We start from the raw sequence: 26,076 nt of genomic DNA, 5'->3' as shown, positions 1-26,076 counted from the left end.
TGCGTTGTGTTTTTTTTTAAAAAAACAAAAAAAAAACGAAAATACACAAGGATGTCTATCTGCTGTTTCGTAAAACATTTTTTTTTCTTTACTGATATTGACAGCATATACAGGGTGTCCCAGCAAAATATATACACCCTTTAAATTATCTCAACTTGCTACATTAATATGATATACTATGTTCCCAAGAGATGTTTAGGAATAAAAAATAAAAAATGGCACTTCCAGCAGGATGGAGCACTTCTCCACTATCATTATGACGTAAGAGCATATCTTGATAGTCACTTGCAAAACAGTTTGGACGAAGAAGAAGTATTGAGTACTGTCCATTCTCACCGGATTTGACCCCCTCCCCCCGGATTTTTCTCTTTTTTTGGGGCGGAGTTGGGTGGGTGAGTGGGGGCATGTTAAACACAGGGTTCACACCACAAAACGAGCTACAGTGAATGAGTTGAAAGCAATCATTGAAAGAAGATGTGTTAACATACCAATTGAACTGATTAGGAACATTTTCGATTAAATCAGTGAGCGTTGTCAGCTGTTCATGGACCACAATAGCCAATAATTTGAACACTTTCGATAATAAACTGGTTTCTATATTTGTTCACAGTATTTTGATGTATGAAATTTTTCTTTCTTATAATAAACTAGCAGGGGTGCCCATCGTTGCCTGGGTGTTTGGAGCAAAAAAAAAAAAAAAAAAAAAAAGATAGTAGTAGGCAAGCAGGCTCAAACCCGTGGTGCAAAGGCGGAAAAGAAAGTGAAAGAAAAGTTGACATCTTACTGCTACGCTATGATGCAAGAGGAAGTGAAAAGTGTTTAAATTTAATGATCACAATCAAAAAGGTGACTTGCAGAAGTGAATGAGTTCACGCAGGCACAGAAATGAACATCTGGCTACAGGCCAGTTAAGCTTTCCACTGTTTTATTTATTTGTTTCCCAACGATGTTGGAGAAAACCAGCTCTTTTCTCTTAGTTGAGAAATGGAAACATAAATTTAACACCTGAGGAAGGTTACAACGGCCGAAACGTTGTACCAATAACACCAAGATGAGAATAATTGTCCGAGTAACTAAAACAATACAAAAATTGTCTATTATATTTAATTTCTATATATAAGTAAAACAAATATTGTATGAAAAGAAAAAAGTCGGAACTCTTATGCATGGTGCTGATATTCATTCAATCACCATGTTGTTTGACTTTTTACTCTTCATGACTGAAGAGTACAATAACCGCCAAATTATTTTTAAAATTGAAAAAATTAATGTAAGCATTAAAATTTTTACCACTTTTGAAAAATATAGATTGAAAAAAGATTTTCTGTTTTAATTTTTATTGTACACCTGAAATTTTTGTAATGAGTGGAGGAGTTTATTTTTCTTCGAACTCGCAAGAAAGAAAATAATCCATTTTATTTTGAATCCATTTTCTTCCATATGCATCTCGATTTGATTGTTATTTTTATAATTATGCGTAATGATAAAAATAACAATTAAAAAAAAAAAATTTATATTAATTTATTTATATTAAATAGAATTTTATATTTGGATATCAAAGAAAAGAAAAAAAAAACAAGTGGAAGAATTAAGCCTTAGGTTAGTTACTATTTGGCTCCTATTTCATTCTGGTTTTACCTTTATTATAAAATTTAACAAGCGTTTTCATAGGACTTGGAATAGATTAGATGATTTACATGTAAAACGTCTTTAAGCATACAAACATTTCAAGATACAAAAACCAAACCAGAAGTAATTAATTTTGTAGCTGGAGATTCCATTGTATTAAAAAAAAAAAAAAAAAAAAAAAAGGCATTGCATGGACGGCAGCATTTTGTGTGTGTGGGGGAGAGTCATTGAACTGTCGCCAGGTGGTGCTTCTCATTCATAGAACAGGAAATGATAACTCATTCTCTCAGGGAAATTCTTCAGAAACTTTATTTTAAAACCCGATTCAAAAATGACAAGTTGTCCAAGTTCACCGAGAATCGAAAGCAAAACATTTATCCTATGATTTAATTTTTTCCTCTGTCCTTAATGACTGAGCTATGAAGACATGTTTGTTGCAAGGCTAAAAATTAAAACATGATTATGATGCATGCATATTCATAATGCCAGTGTTTGACCTTCACCTGGCAAAATATTTTTTTTTAATTTTCACACTTTTGTATCGATTTTACCTGGCTAAAACCCAAATATAAAGTTTCACATGGATTCGAGTACCCTATATATGAAGTTTCATGTTTGTAGACCAAAATCCGACAGATGAGTTTGGTAGGCAAAATTTTTTAAATAAATATATATACGCATACCTAAGTATATATAGAAACAGGTTTGTGCTTACTATAACTTTTTTACGCAAATATTACACAAGTATAAATCATGTAGAATATCTGCATGAATATAATTACACGTAATAGTTAACTAAAAATGATCATCCCATAAGAAAACCGAAAACACTAATAAGGAATTAATTAAAATGAATGTTTAAAAGAATATTCAAATTAGCTAGAATTTTTGCAGATGAGCGCAATTCCATGCCTCATATATAACAAAGTTGTATTTTCTTTTTAAATAAATAAACAAAACGGGTTTTTAATATGAATATCAATACACAAAAAAAAAAAAAAAATTTATAGGGGTATATAATAGATATAACTTTGTTGACCCTTCAAAAGGTGTCACCAAAAATATTAAACAATTTTGTTACAGTGACAAGTTAATTCAAAAAATGTTTCAGGAAAATAAAAAATTCCAATGTTGCTTTTATTCGAAAAAATGTTTAATTTAAATTATTAAATTGTGTGGAAAAAAATTCAATTTTACTTTAATTTAAAAAATGTGTTTGTTTTTTTTTGGGGGGGGGGGGGGTCCAATGTTACTTTAATTCAAAAGTTGTTTTTTTAAAATTATATTTTCTTCCACAGACTTATCAATAAATGTTTGTACAATTATATACTGATACATTTTTATACAATGTTTTGGTTTTCAAATATTTTTGTGTTCAGAAAAAAAAAAAAAATCTTGTTTGTTATTTATCTGACTAAGAAGAAATTGGAGTTACTGCTCCCTAACAATGCTGCCGTCCATATAATGATTCCAGTAAAGCAACTGGCCCTGACGGTATTCCTATTATAGTGCTCAAAAAGCTTCAACCTGAACTAGCTCCCCTACTTACAAAACTGTTTAAATATTGTCTTAAAAATTGCTTCCTAACACCCGGGAAAACCTCCTCAGTATGTCCAGTATTTAAAAATTCAGAGGTGATCGCTCATCTCCCTCTCAATACAGACCAATCAGTCTCCTGTACATCACGAGTAAGTTCCTGGAATCTCTTAAATGGAGTAGTAGTCAACCACCTCAGCAAAAATAACCTCCTCAGTAACATGCAATATGGTTTCTGTTCTGCTAGATCTACAGCAGGTGTGCTAACAGTCATATCTCATAGGATTAGCGAATAGGGCAATTGCCCTAGACATATCAAAGTCTTTTGATAGGTTATGGTATAAAGGTCTACTCCACAAAATCTTCAGCTATGGCATAACTGGAAATATCTTTTAAATTATTAAATCATTTCTCTCTGATAGATTCATAAGAGTAGTGGTTGATGGGCAGAAATCAGAAGCTCACAGTATTAATGCTGGAGTCCTTCAGGGGTCCATCCTGGACCCAACTATTCCTGATCTACATAAATGATCACCCAAATCACATCCTAAGATCATTTGTACACATTTATGCTGACAACACTTATGGCAACACTTCAAAGGGCGTAAACAACCAAGCTCTTTCTGATCTCTCTCCTCTGATCTTAATCAAGTGGTGCAATAGAGAAAGAGGTGGCTAGTTAATGCATCTAAAACCAAGTTTCTATCTTTCCATCATCAACACTGATCCCTGTCTGGCATCAATTGAAATAAATGGCTCTCATCTTGGAGAGGCTCCATGTTTTAACAAGCTTCTAGGTTTGACTTTTACTCCTGATCTGAGATGGAACACGTACATCAAATCTGTTGCCAAGGTTGCTTGAAAAATGGTTGGAGCATTCTACCACTCCAGTAGATATCTCACTGTTGATGCAATTCTCTACCTGTATAAGAGCCAAGTATGCCCAAGGATGGAGTACTGTTGCCACATTTGGGCAGGAGCTGATAGAAGCAGCTTATCCTGTCTTGACAGAGTTCAAAATAGACTTTGTAGCCTAGTGGGGGATGCCCTTTTCTCTTTCCTGCAACCTCTTTCACACAAGAGGGACGTTGCGAGCCTGTCTCTGCTTTTTCATGGCAAGTGCTTGTCTGAGCTCCAATCTATGGTCCCCCTCGCCTGACTTACACAAAAAAACAGTCGTCTGAAACCACTATCAATAATTTTCCTCACTCTTTATCTGTGCCTAAACCTAAACGTAGATTCCATGAACAAAGCTTCTTTCTTAGAACTGCACGACTGTGGAACTCTCTTCCATTTTCCTGCTTACGAACTACGATATGATTGTCTTCAAGTCTAATATGAACAAATTCTTGATAAGCCATCCCTTTATGTAATCCAATTTACAAAATTTTCACTACTACTTGAGCACTGTACACTCATTAACCCTTATCCTTGAGTGGCGTCCGGGCCCTGATAAGTGGTGATTCATTTATAAAAGAAAATCTGAAAATTTTTTTAATTTTTAAAGGCAAAAATGTAATTTAATTCTAATAATTGTTTTTGTTTTTTTATTTTTACTAATAACCCAGACTCTTCTGGAAAAAGACAATGACCTCTTGCGATTCAAACTTCTTACTCTAATGAGTGAGCAAGCATTGTGAATGTTTTACCATTAATCAACATCTTTAACTCTCAATGCAATCCTCTACAAACATAAGAGCCAAGTATATCCTGATATGGAGTACTGTTGCTAAGAGTATCCTTTCCTGCCTCAGCAGTACAAAACCATTTTTGAAATCTTGTGGGCAAGGACCTTTTCATCTTCTTCAGTTCGAAAATCATACAGTGTTTATCGGTATATTTTAAAAAGCAAAATGGTGGTGTGCTCGCTATTGCATATGGTAAGTTTGGGAAAATGAGTTCAAGCTAAATAATTATACAAAATATTATTAGAAACTCACTCAATATATATTACCATGACATAGGCGGACATATATTCAGTGGGTTTCTAACAGTATTTTATGTAATTATTTAGTTTGAACTCATTTTCCCAAACTTACCATATTCAACAGCGAGCACACTGCCATTTTGCTTTTTTAAAATATATCGATAAACATTGTATGATTTTCAAAGCGATTACACATTTTAAAGTGAGTAAAACCACTAAAAACTTTTGCAGATAGGTAGAAGAGTAACTTATCTTGCCTTTGATGACATTTGTTATATATTTGTTTTTTGACAACTTTTTCGAATCTATGTGTACAGTAACACAAGCCCAAGAATCTAAATAAACACTTCTGGCTTTTAAATCTGATAGAGACATATAAGTAAATTCATTTTGTCTTTAATTATTTAGGAACACAAATGAACCTTAATACTTGAGTCTTTCCAATAATCTATTGTTGGGATAATTAACTGGAATTGGGATTTAAAAATTAGATTTTTTGGGGAGCAACAGAATCACTATTATAAACTTTAATAATTCAAGCCAGAACTTTTTTTTTCTATTTTTCAACCATTTTTAAAAACATCTTTAAATTTTTAAATCATTAAAAAAATTCACATTCTTATCTGCAATTCAATCATATATGATACAAATAAACTTCAATGTCTTGTCCACCAAGTTTTAATCATGCATGTCCAACAGTCCTTTTTTTTATTTTTTACTTCAAACATGAACCACTACATTGATCAATACTGAGCATTGTCTAGTGGCCATTAAAAAATCTGGAGCAGACAAAGGGATGTTGTGAGAGATAAGACAGTTGGTCCATACTGCAAATGACTCAGTGAAATCACTGCAGGGATACTATGGTGATCGTCTCATTAGTAAGAGATGTAATCTTGAATGGGCTTCATACTCACTGGACCATAACCCCTAAATTTTTATCTGTGAGATTATCTTAATATTTAGCAAAACAATCCCCAGCTATTCTTGAACAGTCAAAATGAAGACAGTGTTAAGCCAGAAATATGTCATACAGTATTTAGGATTTAAGAGTGTTAACTAATCGCAATTTCATTATCAAAGGCTGATCACCCATGCACCAGAGAGTTCAGCCAAGTCCTTTTTGTTATTGTCCAAGTTCTCAGCTGTCCATCAACACAGTGCACCACTCAGACAGTAATGTGGATAAGTTACAAGTCCAAACCATTGAAGACATTGCTGCAACAGGACAGATAGCAGACACTTAAGATTTAGATGTTTTTAAAGACTTCCAGAGTCAGACCTTTTTTTTTTAATGCAAATCGCTCCAGACAAGGCATGAAGCCACTTGATATAAGGAACTAAAAACAAAAACTTTTCAAGGTCAAAAACTAGCCAATGATAAATGTTAGATTGATAGATTTTGACCCATAACTTGCAATTTTGGTCCTTGTTCAGAATTCTCCCTATATTAAAAAACAAAAATAAAATATGTATGATGTATGTACTCGTGATGAAAACGAAATCATATTCCAAAAATCACGTCAATTGATCAAGTAGTTTTATTTTTATACAAGAAAATCAAATTTTATGAGTATCCGAAGAGTAGTCGTCTTGCCAACCATTTAAAAATGAATTCAAGAAACAAGCCTAGATAACTCAACAATAATTCATACTTACTAGATTGATATTATAATGTCTATGGATTCCCATTAATCGTTTAAAAATGATTTTCTTTATATAAAAATAAAACAACGTGATCAATTTACGTGATATTTGGAATATGATATTTTAATTTTTTCACAGATACATCTATCATACAGATGTTCCACTATTTTTGTTTTTTAATATTGGTGGATTTCTGGACAAGAACCACAATTTCCCCCTTTGCAGAAACAGCATTCATCGAATGTGAGGAATAATGAACAAAATTAAAGTGTATATTATATTCCATGATAAAAAAAATTTCATGGATATATCATCCTGGGCAATGCCAGGTATCATTCCCATTTCCAAACTAACCGAGTGCTGTTCCATATCCTGCTGTCGCCAATGAACCTGTATTGCAATGCGTTAGGACAGAAACCGGTTTGTTATTGCAGCGTTGCAAGATGCTGTTGGCACCATGTTTACCAATACTCTTGTTGTCAGCCACATCCTTCTCCAGCATTTCTTCCACTTTGTCAGTAACTCTAAAATTTGACAAAAATAATATCATAATTAGTTTTACTCATTCAAATACAACAGGATTAAACTTGATAAAATGGGTAACATAGTGAAGGCAATATTTATATGCAGATGAACCCTTCAAATATAATATATAGTAATATATAATATATTGTTGGGAGGGGGCGGGGGGTAATTTGCTTTGCCCGGTCGTAAAATTACGCTTAAATATGATATCTTAATTTGTCCAGATTTCGTATGTATTATTATAGAGTCGTGATTTCAAAAGTAAGCCTTTAATATATTAGATAATGCTTGTACTAAAGAAACAAGAGTGATGTAATTCATTCAGCTTAGAATAGTTTCATACAGAGATATCTATTTATAATTATATATAGACTAAAAAGTTCTTATTCAAGGGAGATAATCTCCAATGATGGAAAAGAGTTATAAAATCAGGAGACCAGGATATTGATTATGAAGTTTTATTTGGTGCTCATACAGTATGGCACAAATAAAAATCGTATGCCAAGTAATGTGGCGCAATAATAATGAGCCCTTTGTTTGGAGCTCTTGAGCTCCCCACATTTAAACGCTTTCTACCCTTATTTCCTTGTCCTAATAAAGGTAGACATCTAAAATAAAGTGTGTGCTGCTGTTTTCACTTCAAAAAATGTCAGCCCACATCAATGGGCTTTGTTGTCTATGCAATCGAGATTAACAAGTAAAAACATCAGATCAATGTGGCTGATATCGTCTTCACTAAACGGGTTAACCTTCACAAAAATCTGTTGAAATTTCATAAAATATATATTCATGTTTCTCTCTAACTCTCTCTCTCTCTCTCTCTCTCTCTTTTTTCTTTATGAAAAAAAACAATCAGATAAAGCCTGGGGGCCATCCAAAGAGTTAAAATTGGGTCCATGAAAGCAATGGATCGCATGCTTCAACTCTCTGAGTTAAACAAAATGCACCTTAAATGTTTACATGAATTTCTATTTTTATGAGAAAATGTGTCTGTTTCTTATTTTATACAGGTTTTTGATTCCAGCGGAACGGTTCCAGCCAGTAATGAATCTGAGAACTTGAAGAGAAGAACCATCAAGCAGACATTGCTAACGTTATATCAAATCCTTGATGTAAAAGGAATGTGCCTATAGTTTTGTGATGCACATCAGCTTCGCTTTAAGTGATAAAATTTAAATTTAATAGCAAAATATATGTTTATGTGTAACAGAACTGCTAGCGCTGTTAGCAACAGCAGCAGCAGCAGTGTATGACAATATATGCAAATGACCAAGCCGGCTGTGCGATGTGATATCACATCAAATAAAAGAACATATGAGGACAGAGAAGTGTTGTTCAGAGAAGCACATGTTCAAACATTAGTGGAGAAGTTTGGAGAAGCACGTGTTTGACACATGAACAGAAAAAGCATGTGTTTTAGACATAGCCAAAAAATAACAGCAAGCAACACATGGGTGATGAGAGCGTCTTTAAAAAAGGCATTTTGATGCAAGAAATTAACTGTTTAAAACAAGAGACAGGGTATTGTTAAAAATACCTAGATTAAATGCCTTTTGACTCACTTTTTCAGTTTTAGACAAATTTCTTTCCTTTCCTCTGTTTCTTTGCAAGACTTTCATCTACAACATGTTGGATGCATTAAAATGTTACGGAAGATTATCCTGAACTGGCTTTTAAAAAAGGTGTATAATGTTACACATGTCTCTCTCCCTCTTTCTATCATTTTCAGTCACAAAGAAAGACATAATGAGTTTGGAAGTGTGACTTGCCAACCTCTCATGTTGTTAGAATGTTCCTTAAATGTTAAAATAAAAGAATTCTATTTTTATAATATACTAGCAGGACCCGTTAACCAGCGTTGCCCAGTGTAAGCATGACAGATCCAGAACAGAATCGTTAAAGGAACTCCCCATCCTCAAAAACAAATTAAACCACAGTTGTTGTTTGTGGCCATTGCTGTCCCTGGAAAATAGTGGACATTGGCAGCTATGGCCCAAATGAAATAACCTGGCTTCCACTGTTGGGCATTTTTTTCCAGTGGCAGCTAGTTGAAGCCACTGACTGTGATTGTCAGCACTGTTGGTTACTGGCGATTAGTGTTGGTTTGGGATGATAACCTGCAGATACTGGCTGATTCTAAAAAAGGCATTTATTAACTCTTTAGATTGAGCAAAAACAGAGGTAGATAACTGCCTTTTACTGATGACAGCATCTTTCAAGTTGATCAGCATATTTCTTCTCGTCTTTTCTGCTTATTTCATACAATGTTAAATTCCAACAGAGTGGTCCATCCAGTAATGATGTTGCAAACTCTAAGAGAAGATCTGTTAAGAAGACATAGCTGACAACATATCAATCCCTTAATCTAAAGTGGTTGTGCCTATCGTTTTATAGTGTTTGACACGCAGGGAGCTGGTTGCCACATTCAGAACCTAACAAATGTTTGCAACACACAGCCATACCAAATTACACTCCCTGGAAAATGATATGTTATAATAAAAACTCTCTGATATACTTATGCATCATGCAAAAATAAGTATCTTCAAAAATTAGTAAAAAAATGATCAAATAGAATTTTAATTAAAAATAAAAATCAGTTTCCGTATTTTGCTGATTTGATATTCATTATTACTTTGTTAAATGACAGACTGACTTATCTCCCACTGATTAATAGAATTCTGGATCTCATCAATGGCGGATTGACAAAATACAATAAAACTAATTTTTATTCTTATTTAACTTGAAATGCAATTTTCACCTGGGCCTCATACTGTATAAGCATTAAAGCAACTTATATCCGGTTCATTTATTTTTTATAATATCCCCCCGCCCCCAACACATTTTAATGAAATAATTGAGATTTAAATGTGTACTAAATACATATTTAAAAAAAAAATTCTTTTCAGTAAACGAAAATATGACCGGAATAAATTATAAAAATTAATGATTGGAATTTGGAAAGACAATAGAATTTTGAAAAATTTCCAGCAAGTAAATCATAAATTTTGTACAGAAAGATTAAAAATAAAAAGAATGAAATATAAATATAATTATAAATAAAATATATAGAAAGGGGAACAAGAGAATAGGAAAACGAGAGACTGATTTCTGCTACTCTTAAAAGATTTATGGAGATGGTTGTTGTTGTGGTTGTTAATTTATAGCGAAACAAGTGGCGTAAATTGTACAATAGGAAAGTTGACATCAATATTTTTGGTTCTTACCATAATATTTTTAAGCATTTTAATACACAAAACAATACTGATTTTTCAGCTGATATTTAGGAAACCATGTTATATGATACTAACATATATTCTTCAAGTTTAAATGACTAAGAAACATAAGATAATAATACTAACTTTGTGACCACCTGCTCAACAGTGACGTCTTTCTGCGTGGACATTTCTTTGACGAGTAATGAGAGTTTGCATGCAGCTTCTTTCATGTTAACTGCCGTTGGCCGAGCTGTTACCAAATATTGCAATTGGTTTGTAATGAAGTCACAGACACTTGTTGCTGTCGAGAAATCATTTAGACGAGTTTTCAGCTCAACAATTAAGCCAAGGCATCCAACAATGGCAATAGCAGGTGCACCACGCACCTAAAAGAAAAAAGGATAAACACATAAAAACAAAAAATGATGCAAGCAATAAATATTCAAATACTGAAAATTATAAAAAATACATGCTTCAACTAATGTAGCCGATCTTCTATAAGTGCACTTTTAAAAAATTTTTTAGGAGGATCAAAGTGTAAATTCTGTTTTTGAAAAGAACAAGCATAACATTGTATCACTACGAGGATTGATTCACCGATACGCACAAATTATCCAGCTTATTACACGATTCATCGTGTCGGCAGTTGGAGATCTGTTTGTAACGTGGCAGGAACAAACAAACAAAAATGAATAAATAGGAAATTCAACTCTTATTTTCTTTCTTTTTAACATAAGTTGTTTATTACCGTTTTTCTTTCTCCCCGTCTCAACACCAGTTTAAAAGTCGCTCACTATCCTCCATCTCGTCTGGCATACATTTTTCTTCTCCGATCTCATGCTGGCATTAGCCTTTGATTTAACACGTCCATCTTTTTCAATACGCACTTTGCTTCTCTCAACCACGTGATGTCCTTTTTTCTTTTCATGTCAGCTCGCACGCTCTTCCTAATTTACATATGTGCCTTTTTTCGGCTACTGCTGCTAATATCCCTGCAAGCTATCTTACAGCTGCTGCTGATATTTTCCTACTGCTCATACGTGCTCTGCTCCATGTTGTATAGTCAGCACGCAGCAGGGTGGTGATGGTGACTAACTGGTTAACAACATAAACTGAGAATCTGGATGTGCCAAGTCCGGATCCAGTTCGTTCCACAGAAACACTGTCACTTGGGGAGTTGGCTACATTCATATATATATGTGTGTGTGTGTGTTTTATTTTTTTTATTACCGTTTTATCTGTTTAGTTACACATGTTTCGGTTACTGAATCATATTTACGATCCAGTAACTTCAGACTTTTCTGTAAAGTCTGACGAAGTTACTGGATCATAAATACATATATATATATATATATATATATATATATATGATGAACCACTTCTATTTATATAAATGGGAAATATTATGAATGCTGCAGCTGTTAATAATGACCAAATTTTTTTTTCTTAGTATTTACAAAAATTTGCTAAAGGTTTACACAAAAAACCAAAATCAACAATTTATTACCTATATTTTTGGTATACATGCACGCATCTACGGGACATTGCTTGAATTCCTGTTCTAATAAATAATTATGGAGTGTTAAATTCCAATTGTGTGCACTTTGTTTTAGTCCATATAACGATTTATTTAATTTCCGCACCCAATTTTTATTTTTCATTTTAAATCCCTCTGGAGGGTAAATATAGATTTCACAGTCAATCGGAGTATTTAAATAAGCATTTTTTACATCCATTTGATGTATTTTTAAATTGTATTGAGCGGCAAGTTGTAATAAAATTCTAATTGTCGTTAAATTTGTCGTTGGTGAAAATGTTGCAAAATATTCCACTCCAGAAATTTGTGAGAAACCTTTTGCAACAAATCTTGCTTTAAAAGTTTCACTGCCAGAAGCTGATTTTTTTGGAAAAAAACCCAACGTGAAGAAATTATATTTTTATCTGTTGTTATTTTCAGATAAAGCTTTCAATTCGGATATCATAGCTTGTTCCCATTCTTGGTGATTTTCTGAAATAATCACCTCATTATAACTTTCCGGTGCGCTGTTCAACGAATAACAGTAATCCACGGCGTAATCTTGTATCTTTTCAATTTGTAAGAAGTCTGGTCTTTTTCGTTCCCTTATTGAGTATCAATGTGTCTGGTTAATATTCTTATCAGAAGTTCTACTGTAATTGTCGTCGTCGTTATTAATATTTTCATTGTGACCGATTAAGATGCTAGGTAATATTTTACATTTTTCATCCACTGGATCGCCATTTTTTAATATTTATCGTTGAATTTTACAGATCTAACCCTTTTTATGGCATTTTGGGTTGAAAAATAGATTAAATATGCCGGACTGTTTTTATCGTAACCTACGAAAATACCTTTTTCCCTTTTAGTATTTAGTTTACTGGTGTTTTCTGGAAATGCAAAACAATCAGAACCAAATAGATGCATTCTGTTCAATTTAGGTTTTACACCGTAAAACACTTCATACAGCGTTTTTCCTAGCCTCTTATTGAATGATCTATTTTTGATATATGCTGCTGCCATTAAAGCATACGTCCATAAACTATGAGCTAATTTTGATTCGATAAGTAGGCATCTTGTCATCTCAAAAAGGGTTTGCCAAGCCCTTTCAGTGGTACCATTTTGGAAGGGGGAATACGGCGCAGATTTCTCATGTTTAATACGGTAGTTAATTAATAGAAGTTCAAAGTCTTTATTAGTAAATTCAGTCCCATTGTCTGAGCAAATACATTTTACTGAACCGTATGGGGCAATATCAGCTAAATATTTCTTAGTGACGAGGATATTGTCGGATTTGTTTTTTAGAAAATAAACTATAATTAAACCGGAAAAATCATCAATAAAGTTCAAAGCGTACCTTAGATTATTTCTCCCCATCGGGCTGATCGGACCCGCTAAGTCACAATGCACAAGTGAGAGAATTTTCGTAGCTTTTTTTGTTTGGCGTTCAGCTTACATATTTTGTCATTTTCCCCTGTGCACACACATCACAATGTGGGAGATCGTCTGAAGGTATTATTTTCATGCCTTCGACTACATTTGGTAATTTTTTAATATCAGCTGTATTGCAGTGTCCTAGAATTTTATGCCAGGTTTCCAAGTCATGACAGGCAGTTTTTGAGGGAACCATACTTTTTAAATAATATAGTCGGCCATTTTCTTTAATGTCAAATACAGTTCCATTGGGGTATATCAATTTTGACTTGTTTTGGCCAAATATTATATTCGCGCCTTGTTTAATTGCAGCCTGCACGGAAAATATGTCTTGCTTAAATGTAGGTATGAACAAAACATTTTTTAGAATACAGTTACAGATTTCGCCTTTATTATTTTTTAGTGATATTTTAACATCGCCTCTTTTCAAGACTATATCATTTACTTGACTACCGTCGGCCAGTTCAACAAAATGACTTTGTGGATTAAAGTATGAATCAAACTTAATAAAATCAAATTTCTTGGTGATAATGTGTGCTGTGCTGTAGCACCACAGTCTACAAGGAGATTTTTACCGTTTGTGGTAATGTCAAAGTTACATGTGAATAGAAATGTATGTTCTTCCTCAAAGTTCTCAATGTTTTTTACAGAGTCCATTTTAGAGCATTTATATCGACATTAGAAACTTTTGTGGTTAGGTCGTCCACAATTATAGCAGATAATTTTATTCTTTTTCTTGGGAAAATTACTTTTGAGGAACACGTTGCGGTGAAGTGCGTAATTTGGTGGTGTCTGCTTTCGAGAAGCATTTTTGAACTTCATAATATTGCTGGAGTTATTATTGTCCATGAGCATACAATTAGTCTCTTCGTAACTGTGCAATTATGGGTTTGTCTTTCTGAGTTATAACAGTTGTAAATGGTTTAAAATCGGCTGGAAGTCCCTTGAGGATCATTGATATCAACAAGCTATCGTATATTATTTCACCTGAGAGTTTTAAGGCATTGGCGGTTGTTTCTGCCCTTATAACGTAGTCGGTAATAGTTTCATTCTCATTACGTTTCAGAGACGTTATTTTGTATATAGTGATATAATTTTCAGTTTCCCTTTTGATAAATAATGTTCTCTTAATATGTTCAATGCTTTCTGTCCGTCATCCAATGCCTCTCTTATAATTAGAGACAGACTTCTATCGTCTAAGCATTGAATCAGTTCTGCAAAAACAGTCGCGTTCTTTTTGAGAAATTTGGGGTTGTTAGGATTCTCTGTTGGAGATTGTATCACTTTGTGTAGTTTTCGAATCCTTAGATATCCCAGAAATTTTACCTGCCACAATTCGAATTTAGATTCCGATCCGTCAAAGAAAAGACGATGGCTAGGCCCATAACCTGGTAAGTTTTGAGACATTATGTTGAACAAAGATGGCGGCATAGTTCAGATCAGTAATTGGCAGTAACCAAGATAGCGGCCAAGAATCAAATGCGGTCCGTGGCATAGTTAATGGCAAACTGATTGAATCCAAAATTCAACAATTTTTATAATAATTTGGAAAGGTTTTCATAGCACAACCGGTGGTTATAAAAATGATTGGCGAATCCATTCGTCACATACCCCCATTAGGAGTCAAAAATATTTTACAAGGGGACATTTAACATTTTCTACAGGTTTAGAGCAAGTGCGAATAACCTAATTCAGTCTTTGTCAGAATGCAAAGGAATGACAGGCCTATGATTAGATGGATTTGTGATCAGCATCTTAATAACAAACGGTTGAACAAAACTCTGGTTAGTTAAATAGATACACAAGTGGAAGGCAAGAAGAAAAAAGTAGGTAAAAAAAACTTGAACTGACTGTGGCGCAATGATAAGCTCCCTTTTGGGGAGCTGGGGCTTTCTGCATTAATAAACCTCGTCTCAGACTTGTTCATACAGTACACAGCAACAGGCTGGTGCAGATATTTCAAAATGTCAGCACAAATTAGCTTGGCACAAATTGACAGGCAATGGCTGCTGATCCACTTGTTGATGTAACCGGGTGCAAAAGGGACAAAGGTCAAACTGCTGTCATTAAAATTTATTAACAATAACAATATTTCAGTGTCTTTGTTTTTTTAATGTATGCATGTTTCTCTCTTTCTCCCTTCCTTTTTTCATTCGTCTTTTTTCTTGTCACTCTCTCTCTTGTGATGAGATAAGAATCATATTGAAGATTTTTGCTACGAACGATGTTGAGAACTTGCAAAAGTGAGGTTGGGTATGGTATCGTCGAAAAATTGTTGGGATAAAGAAAATTCTGTGTCGAAAACTATTTCTGCTGGAGAACATTCAAGTCTTTTTGAGTGAGTTGTGTATTGATAAGAGTATGAGAGTAGTTCATGTACCCAGTTTTGGTAGGATGTTTTGTGGATAGAGGAACCTTTCCACAAGGCCGTTGGCATATGGATGATAAGCGGTGGTCTTGGTAGCTGAGTAAACTCCTGAAAGAGTGAAGACTGGAACTATGCACCACAGTCTGTGGTAATGATGATAGGACAGTCTTTGCTACTGTGTTAGCAGAGGTATCTCTGATGGGTACTGCTACTGACCATCTGGAGAAATAGTCAACTATTGTGAGGAGATACTGGTATTCTGGCATATTCAGAGAGGTCCGACTATGTCAATGTGGATGTGACTGAAACGTGCATCGGGGTTGCTGAATGTACCTGATGGAGATTTCGTGTGTCATTGTACCTTGCATTTCTTGCACTCAAGACATGTTGATACCCAATTCCGGATGTTAGAATTCATGTTTCGCGAAACAAAACAATCAGCGAAGAGTCTGACCATTGCACGCTTGCTGGGATGTGACAATTTGTGCAACTTCTAAGTTGATCCAGTTTTGTATCACAATACAATGTTTTACTGCTGAAAGGCGCTGGCAATTCCTTCAGTTGCAGGGATGTGTTAGCTAAGACTTCAGAGAGGGTTGCATTGGATTTCTGGGCTGCAGCTATCAAATCTTGACTGAGTGGGCTGTTTTGTATTGTGTTGAAATCAGATCTGGACAGGGCATCAGCAACAGCATTCTCTTTTCCTTTTATATATTGGATATCAGACGTGAACTGCGAGATGAAGCCTACATGTCTAATCTCATAAGCTGTATATTTGTCAGAGTTGTTTGACAGGGAGGTTGTCAACAGTTTTTGGTCGGTTAAAACAGTAAATGCTGGAAGTGTTTGATGGCAAGGTAAATAGCCAAAACTTCTTTAGAGAAGGTACTGTATTAGGACTGAGCTGGTGATAGTTTAGCCGAGAAAAATGCAATAGGTTTGCGTTGATCACCATACTTCTGTTCTACAACTGATCCAACTCCAGTGTATGAGGCATCCATTGTGAGATATATTTGAGTCTGGATGTCTTCATTGTGGTGTGCTAACTTAGTAAAGTTGGCTAGGAAGATTTTATTTGGTTGCCCTCCAGAGAAATGGCTTTATTATTTCTCTGTAGAAGATTAGTTAGAGTATTGAGGCAATATGAACATCTCGGGATGAATCTGTGGTAAAAATTTACCATCCCCAGGAAGCGTTGTAGTTGCTTTATCGACGTGGACATTGGGAGATCCTGGATAGTTTTTACTTTATTGGGCAGAGGAGTGATTCCACAAGCATCTGTGTGATATCCAAGAACATCAACGTGTTGTGCTCCAAATTCGCATTTGTCTGGGTTCTTTCGGAGACCATAATGTGTTAAACGACAAAATGCTACTTCTAGGTGTTTTTCATGGAGATCAGCATCTCTGCTAGCCTCCAGGATGTTGTTGATGTAAGCACAGATGTATGGTAGGCCATGCAAAATTTTGTCCATAAGCCTCTGGAGCATCTGGGCTGCATTACGCAGTCTGAAGGGCATTTTTGTAAATTCACGGAGTCCAAAAAGGGTTGTGACCGCTGTTTTTGGAATGTCCCCTAGGGCTACTGGATTCTGATAATATGCCTTGGTCAGGCCAATTTTTGAGAAAATGCGGGCCTTGTGCAGACTTGAGGCAAAATCGTGAATGTGAGGAATAGGTTACTGGTTAGGCACTGTGGATGCATTGAGTTTTCAGTAATCCACGTAGATTCCGAACTGACTGTAGGGTTTGGGTACCAGATGTAATGATGAAGCATATGGGCTATCTGAGGGTCGGATGGTGTTGTCTACCAGTATCTCTTCAAATGCTTTTTTGGCATATGCCAATTTATGTGGAGGGAGTTTTCTTGGTTGTGAATAGGCCAGCTGTCCAGTTGTCTTTATGTTGTATACAGTCTTATGTTCGCTTGTGTCAGTAGGCTTCATGGGCTGAGTAAGGTCCTTGTACCGGTGCAGGATTACTGCATAGTGTGGGTCGTTCTGTGTTGCCACGCTGATCCCAGTTGTATTCAAGCTCGATGGAGTCGCTGTAATCTGTCGCTGTAATCTTTATGGAAGTTTTGTTGTCGGACAAGATCCTTGTTTTCATATGGTCAATCAGGTTATAATGTGCCAAGAAGTCGGCATCAAGCAAGGGTGTTTTAACTTGAAATCACGCCTGAAGTTGATGTTCAAGATGAGCTCCTTGTTCCCGTAAGTTTCTATGGTGGAACTAGTTACTGCTGGGAGTAAAAAGGAGGTTGGTTTCAGGATAAATTTGTTGGTGGGTGGTAGCACACTGATAGCAGGGCAAGTATCCACTAAAAATTTGAGTCCATTATTATGGTCCCATACGTAGAAGAGACAACTGTGTGAATATATCCCAACAGGAATCATTATCGTTGCCTGTCAGTCTATTCATTCCCTGGGCCCTATTGTGATTGCATTGGTATTTGTGAGCCTGGTTACCAAAGGATTGGTGGTACCAGCATTTGTCTGTGTAAGTTTTCCGTCCAGGACTTGAGCTGCAAGTATGTCTTCAGTTCCAGGTGCATGGCAATGGGCTCTAATGTCTCTCGCGTAAGGAGAGTTTCAGGTTTCTCAACTCTGCCCGTATCTGAGCCATCTCATCTTCCAGGTGTTGTGTGCAGTTTCCAGTGTAATTTTCAATATGATGGATCCTTTGGTGAGCCTGAGAATAAATTTTATCAGCTAAATCGGCCACAACCTCAAGGGGAGTTTCAACTGGTACCAGAACCAGAACTTGCGTAATATTTGGAGGTAGTCGATCCATCCATAGGCCTTGGAGGATGGGCTCTTCCATGATGTTGTTCTCGAGGTGACTCTTCAGTCGTAGGATCTGTTCTATTGTCCACAGACACATTGGAAAATTTGTTAAAAACTATACAATTCTATAATTGTATACTCCCCTAAAAAAAATATATTTTTTTGTAAACCGCTCGTTAGATTAATTAAAAAGCATTAAAAACTATGTCACACACAAAAAAAATGAACCATGTTTTTTTTTTGAAAACTTTCTATTTCAAATGTCTGCTAAAGATTCCTCCACGATGTGACAAGTCACTCACGAATGCATCATGTATGAAAAGCGTTAACGAAGGCAGTCAAATGGCACAAAATAATCCCAGGGTCCAGGGGTTAATTAGCATTAAAAGTGTATGCTGTACTTTTGTGGACATCGGCAATATTACATACCTAATGTGCTTCAACAAGTCATATCTTTTTTATTTGTTAGTCAATTTTTAAAAGAATTACATTGATGGAAAGAGAATAAAATAAGCATTCCAATGATGTTAATTTATTTTCTTTTATGCGTTCAATATTTTGATGCTCCAAGTTAAAAATGAAAAAACGGTAAAAAATGACGACAACAAAAAGGGAAACAGTTTTTTCAATGTTTACATTTTATACGTTACGTTTGGATACATATGCATGGGGTTAAATTTGATTGGATATGGCTGAAATTTTACAGACTATATAAGCATAGAAGTCCATTTCTACTGGACTTTGATTTTTTTTTTTACGACCACAGGAAGCAAAGTTACGACCGAGCAAAGTTGACAAAGAATATTTCAAAATTGATCAGATAAATCGACATATATCATCCATTTTCATATGGATAATAGTTTCAGAATTATTTTCATGTATAATATGTAAATATTTGATAATTATTAATTGCGCGGAATTTTCTTTAAAATGTTATCTTTTATAGAAATCAAATTTGCATACAGAAAAACGGTCGCTAAAGTATTCTCTTAAAAATAGAAACCTGTCTTACTAGACTAGTCATTTTTTATTCTGAGTTCGTCAATTTAAAAAAATTATTTTCAAGTATTTCTAATCTGATTTCCAAGCAATACTATTTTGTTGTTTCTGATACTTTTAGTACACATGCACTAAAAGTGTTAAAAAACAACAAAATATACTAAGTACACGCGTTTAACTTCTTATTTGTACTTAAGATAGGATTGTGTTTTTTAGTGGTTAAAAAAAAACATACAACAAATAAAAAGGTACTTGTACACTTACACTACCATGCTGAAATAATAACGTTATTATTCAGAAACCCATTCTTAACATGGATAAGGAAGAGTCTTTTTTGTTAACTATTCTGTACTTTCACCTAACAATTAAATAAAAAAGATATTATGAAACTTTAATTTATTTTTAACTCATTGTCAAGACCATTTTTTCGAATCTGTAAAACAAACCAGTTTTTTTTTTAATTGAGGATATTTAAATAATAATAATAATAATAATAATAATAATAATTAGGCGGTTCGATAAAGAATTTCATTGTGATGCATTTTGTAAATTTTTACCTTGTTTCCACCTTAACATTTTTCTTTGAAATGACTACCTTTAAAGGTTTTCGGGTATGCTGAAAACGAATATCGCATTTAAATTTTTCCCAAATAAGTAGCTTTCCGGATATTAAGCAATGTCATTTCTTACGTTATTGCTGGTGGCCATCTTGGTATGCGCATTTGTGCATAGTTTCTTGGGGGTTGCATTTGCGCGCTTACGCGCACCGAGATGATCACCAGCGATAACATAGGAAATGACATTGCTTAATATCCGGAAAACTACTTATTTGCAGAAAATTTACATGCGATATTCGTTTTCAGCATACTCTAAAACCTATGGAAGTAATCATTTTAAATGTTAAGGTGGAAACAAGGTAAAAAATTACCGTTTTATTTCTTTGTTTACATAATTGAATTTTCAGGAAAACAACAGAATAGAAATGACAAAAATTACCATCAACTGATGAATATATAGTTGTTGCTTATCAGGATTCCTGGTATGCTGGTACTGTGAAAGTTACATCGAGGATTCATGTAGAGTATGATTTATGATTGCATCTCAGAAAATAGGGGTATATTTTGGGCAAGATAGAGAGGATTTACAAAATTGAAAATTGGACTGGTTCTGATCGACTATGGGAATTTCCATTTTTTACAGAAATCCAAAATCTATATGAAAAATTTTCTTTGATTTATTTCTGAGAGTAACTCATATCTACTCAATGTTTTTTCTTTTCTTTGAAAGGAGTAGTAAATACCGGCTATGAATGCTCTTTAGGCATTCAATGGCTACACCCAAGATTAAGCTCTCCTTTGGTGAGGAGGCAAGAAAATGCCTATTTTCAATAAAGCTATATTTAAATACTACTATAACACTTAGTTTTGTTCATAAATAGACCCCCCACTGTATGATACCATGCGCCAATTTAAAAAAAAAATTGAAATTTGTACATCTGAATTTATAATTCATGGTTTATGGTAAACATCAGATTTGACTGGATAATCAGAAAGAGCACACAATAAGACTGCCAAGTTTCATGAGAATAGCTTGAAAAATAAATAAATGGTGGCGAAATTACCGAATTTTTTTTAATGTTGAGGTCCGTAATTTAGCCCACTTTTGCTACAGAAAAATGTCCACGGAAAAGCCTAAATTTTGACACTTAAAATTCTCATAACTTTTGAACTACTGATGATATTTGCATAATTCAAACTGTTTTAAGCATCTTTTACATAGCTCTTTTCATGCAAGTTGATAAAATAACAATTATCTAAAAAGAAAAAAATCAACTTGTAATGCTAGGTTAATACCATGCAAACGGTAAATTTGCGCCGTGTTTAAATGCCAGATTCGGTTTCAGCTGCCTCGATAATCTCTAAAAACACAAACTAGAATAGTCGGTGTTGTGTTACAGTTAAAATAAACATTTACCAAAAAAATATGCAGAGAAGGTACCGTGCGACCGTGCTGAAATAATTATTAAGACACTGATTCGATTCGATGCTTTTGAATTTTTGGTACTACGCTATTTTAAAATAGTTTTTTCAGGTTAAATTCAAGTTTCGGGTTTGTATTACTGTACACAGATTCGAAAAAGTTGCCAAAAAACAAATATATAACAAATAAATGTTATCAAAGGCAAGATAAGTTACTTTTCTACCAAAGTGGATATATTTTTCGTTTTTTTATTCAATGTAACATGTTTATTCAGCTCGAAAACCATACAGTGTTTACCGATGTATTGGAACATTGAAGATGGCGTCTTATTCTCTCTTTAAGATGGTAAGTGTGGAAAAAGATGTTATAAATAAAACCCGGATAAAATACTGTTAAAAACTCGCTCAATATATATTACCGTGACATAGGTTGACATATATTCAGCGGGTTTTTAATAGTATTTTGTATAGTTTTTTTATTTATAACACCTTTTTCCATACTTACGGTGTTAAAGAGGGTGTGAGACGCCATCTTGAATTTTCGAATACATCGGTAAACACTGTATGTTTTTCGAGCTGAATAAATGTTACATTGAATAAAAACACAAAAAATATAAACATTTATTTGTTATATATTTGTTTTTTGACAACTTTTTCGAATCTATGTGTAATACAAACCCCAAGTTTCACAATATCTTTTTTCTTGTTATTAAATTGTTAGGTGGAAATACAAATTAGTTACAAAACACTCTCCCCATGTTAAGAATGGCTTTCATAACGTTATTATTTCAGTACGGTACCAACAATGCACAAGCAGCACCACCAACCCCGCCCGTCTCCTCAATGTAAACAGAATTTTTGTGAAATGTTAAACGGTATTCTACTCGGTAAATGGCGGCGCCTTACTTACGAAAAAAAAACCAAAACATTTAATTAAACTGCAGAAGCACCTGTTAAACTACACAAGTTCCACCCCTTCTAAAAAAAAAAGAACGAAAACTATAAAAATGTTTTCGTAAACCGCTCGTGAAAACTTAATTTTTAGATCAATCAAAAAGCATCAAAACTTCGTAACACACACAGAAAAAAAAAATGAACATTTATTTTTTTTTATGAAAAATATCTTGTCATTTCAAATGTCCGCCATGTATTTATGCGCCTTGTTAAACGTCGAGTAACAATGCGCATCCGTGCACGAACGTACATGTCAATAAGAAATCGATTGCGCGTAGTGCAAACGAAGGTGGTGAAATAGGGCAAAGTAGTCCCAGGTTCCATACCATGCAAACGGTAAAATTGCGACGGGTTTGATCAGATAAGTTGTCAGCGACCTTAAATACCAGTAAAAAAAAAAATTAGGGTGGTCGATGTTCTTTTGTAGCGTAAGGTAATATTTACCAAAACGAATATATAATAATAAATCATTTGTTATTGTTACATAAAAAAAATAATGTTATGATTTGGTATTTTGCATAAATACCCCAAAATATAGCTAACACGATGGAGCAGCATGAGTCATGACCGACACGTGGCTTATAGAAGCCTTCGAAATGTTATGAAGAATATCGGTTGGAAACATTTTATTTTAACTTTGAAATATATTTACAATAACTAAGCGTCAGCAATGAATGAATGAATATGTATATATATATATATATATATATATATGCAGAGAAGGTACCGTGCTGAAATTTAGAAACTCGTTCGGTGCTTTTGCATTTTTGGTACGGACGGCGCTATTTTTAAATACCCCCCCCCCGGTTAAATTCAAGTTTCACGATATCGTTTCTAAATTGTTAGGTAGAAGCACAGATTAGTTACTAAACACCCTCCCCATGTTAGGCTTTCAAAATAATAACTCAACCATTATTAATAAAGCAAAGTTTAAACTAAATAAATATTTCAAAGACACAGATTTCAGAGAGGGTGAGTAATTCATCTGTTGCCGATAAAATTTTAAGCGAAATTACATTAAACTAAATAAACAATAGGAAATTTTTAAAACAATAAAATATGTTGCAAAGTTCGGTTGGTCAACAGAAACGCAAAACAATATGTTGAAAATGAGTAATTTTTATTTATTTCAAACCTTCATTGTTTTTATAGCGTTCCATGCGTCTACGGTGTCTTTTACGTCGACGTAAACAAATGTCTCCGGCAGAAGAAGCTGGTCTAATATTTGTAAGGTTCCTTGTTCATATTTTATAGCAATAAGAGTACCACCGGCCATTATGGAAAAAAACAATTGAGAGCAGATTTTCATTTACCGCCAGGGTAGATGACTCGTAATGAACACCGGATTTTATCCCCTCCTATCTACCCCACTCCCCGTCAGGGGTACAGTGTTAAGAGCGCTGTTTTACACTGCGCAAAGGTAGATAACCCTCGTTTACTAAGAGATTCGTTCATTTTTTTCATCTCATAATTTAGGACGCGTGATTCGACAATATTTTTTTTATTAGAAAAAAAAAAACTGCAACGAATTTTTTAAATGTAACAAAGTTGATAACAGTAATAATACAAATGCAGTCTTTACGCGGCTCATCGTTTCTGTTTTCATGTCATAATTTACGACGCGTAAACCAACGAACTAACGATATTTTCATTAGATGAAAACATTTTTAAAAAAATATCTACGGCAACTTTTTTTTTTTAATGCTTTCATCTAATGAAAATATCGTTGGTTTTAGCGTCATAAATTATATTTTGTATTATTAATGTTATCAACTTTATAACATTAAAAAAAATCGTTGCCGCTTTCTTTTTTCACTGTTTTGATTTAATAAAAAAAAAATATCGTCGAATCGAGGGGGGATTCTTTTTTGGGACGCCGGGACGCCAACTCACCGAAAAAAAGTACGCCACGGGCAAAACGCGGTTTTTCATATACATTTTTTATGTTTATTTGCTAGGTAAATGTCTAAACATTCTTGTAAAAATAAACTTTATTCAATTTTATTCTTTAGAAAAAATAATTCATGAGTACGCCAAACAGAGATTTATGAAAAAAATGAGTTTTGTTTAAAATTGAAAACATTGATTTCAACTCCGTTGTTGGATATTAAAAATAATAAACACGGTTTTTAATATATAATTTCATGTTTATTCGCGAGATAAAAGTGTAAAAATAAGTTGTTGTTTTTTTCTGTAGAAAGTTGTTTTTATGACGGAATGAAATTTGGCCCGTGGCGTACTTTTTGGCGAGCTGGCGTCCCAAAAAAGAATCACCGTCGAATCGAGCGTCTTAAATTATGAGATGAAAAAAAGAACGAATTTCTTAGTAAAACGAGAGTTGTCTCCTCTGCACAATGATAAATTGTAAAACAGCGCCATACAATTTTTTTAATGCGAGACAAAAATTTGCGCTTATTCGGGATTTGGTCACTATCTAAGGGAGATAACTAGCATTTATTAAGGAAAAAATGTTATTTTGTTGCAGGTAATTTAAGATGATTTAGGACGCTGAAATGATCTGCAGAACAAGGAAACTAATTTCTTTGGCAGACCTGAATGAGCTCCCCGCCCCGGCATAAAATTATTATCGTCGACAACAGACTTACCTTTCATATTAGCAGGAAATTTTTTTAAAAAGTTTATTTAATGATTTTTAACGTGGGGGGGGGCGTTTTTAAATTATAACATTCTATCAAATTTTTCTTTTACACCACAAAAATAGGGCCCGCTTGCAGTTTAGATAAACCAAAATATGAGGAATATTGGGGAACATGGTTGACGGTTTACACTGCCTCTAAGAATAAAATTTGATTGGCTATTCAAAATGACGTAATTATTGTAAAAGAATTTTTTTTTTAAACTTAAATTATTGTTAAAGAATTTAATTATTGTTTAATTATTAATTATTTAATAATTATGGCATTCCGGCATATTCATTGAAGCAAAGTTGACGAAAATTTCTGGGGGTGTCGCCAAAACTCGTCTTTTTGGGAAACGATTGGGGTAAAAAAAAAGAGAAAATAATGTCATGCAACAACACAAAGAGAAATAAAAGGTAATTAATTGAGACCCTGTAAACTGTTAGAATTATAAATGTTTATTTAAAGAAAAAGGGTGGCTGGTTGCTTTGAATTCCCAAAAGCTTGTAAAATAAAATTTACTAAGTAACAAATAGAGAAAAAAAAAAGGGAGAAAAAAATCAAAGACAAAAAGGCATTCAATATAAAAAGGAAAAAGGCAACTGGGCAAAAATTCACATTAAAATAGTCTCTCAAAAGGGAGACTTTTCAAAATATATAAAATGTTCTTAATATCAAAGGCTTACTTGAAGTCTGAATGAAAAGAGAATAAACTTTTCAAAAAAGGGAGTCCTTTAAGACGTGTTTTTTCACAAATAAAACCAACCTTCAAAGGTTTTTTTAAAATGTCTCTCTCGCCCGAAATAGGGTTCCAAACAAATGGTCCACTCTCCTTTTCATGAAGGGTTGTCAGTGTCTCTCTCTCTCTCCTTATTCCTCCTTTCTTTGGAGTAAGCAGTTTTACTCAAAAATTCCGACACTGT

At 34.1% G+C, this 26,076-nt stretch overlaps 1 protein-coding gene across 1 annotated transcript in view; it reads right to left on the bottom strand.

Moving 5' to 3' along the window:
* Positions 1-23,913, bottom strand: part of LOC145280191 (methylthioribose-1-phosphate isomerase-like) — a 31,296-nt gene extending 7,383 nt beyond the window's left edge. Inside the window, exons 1-3 of the mRNA XM_080131955.1 lie at positions 23,650-23,913; positions 10,624-10,865; positions 7,094-7,263 (exon numbers count right to left, since the gene is read on the bottom strand). Coding sequence (XP_079988081.1) covers positions 7,094-7,263; positions 10,624-10,865; positions 23,650-23,823 — 586 coding nt within the window. The 5' untranslated portion in view covers positions 23,824-23,913. The remainder of the gene's footprint in view (positions 1-7,093; positions 7,264-10,623; positions 10,866-23,649) is intronic.
* Positions 23,914-26,076: the final 2,163 nt, after the last annotated feature.

Source organism: Euprymna scolopes, chromosome 7 (genome assembly GCF_053919585.1).
Source record: "Euprymna scolopes isolate OS-2025 chromosome 7, ASM5391958v1, whole genome shotgun sequence".
Taxonomy (NCBI): Eukaryota; Metazoa; Mollusca; class Cephalopoda; order Sepiida; family Sepiolidae; genus Euprymna; species Euprymna scolopes.
The sequence above is the reverse complement of the archived record's forward strand: the minus strand, read 5'-3'. Positions and strand labels throughout refer to the sequence as shown.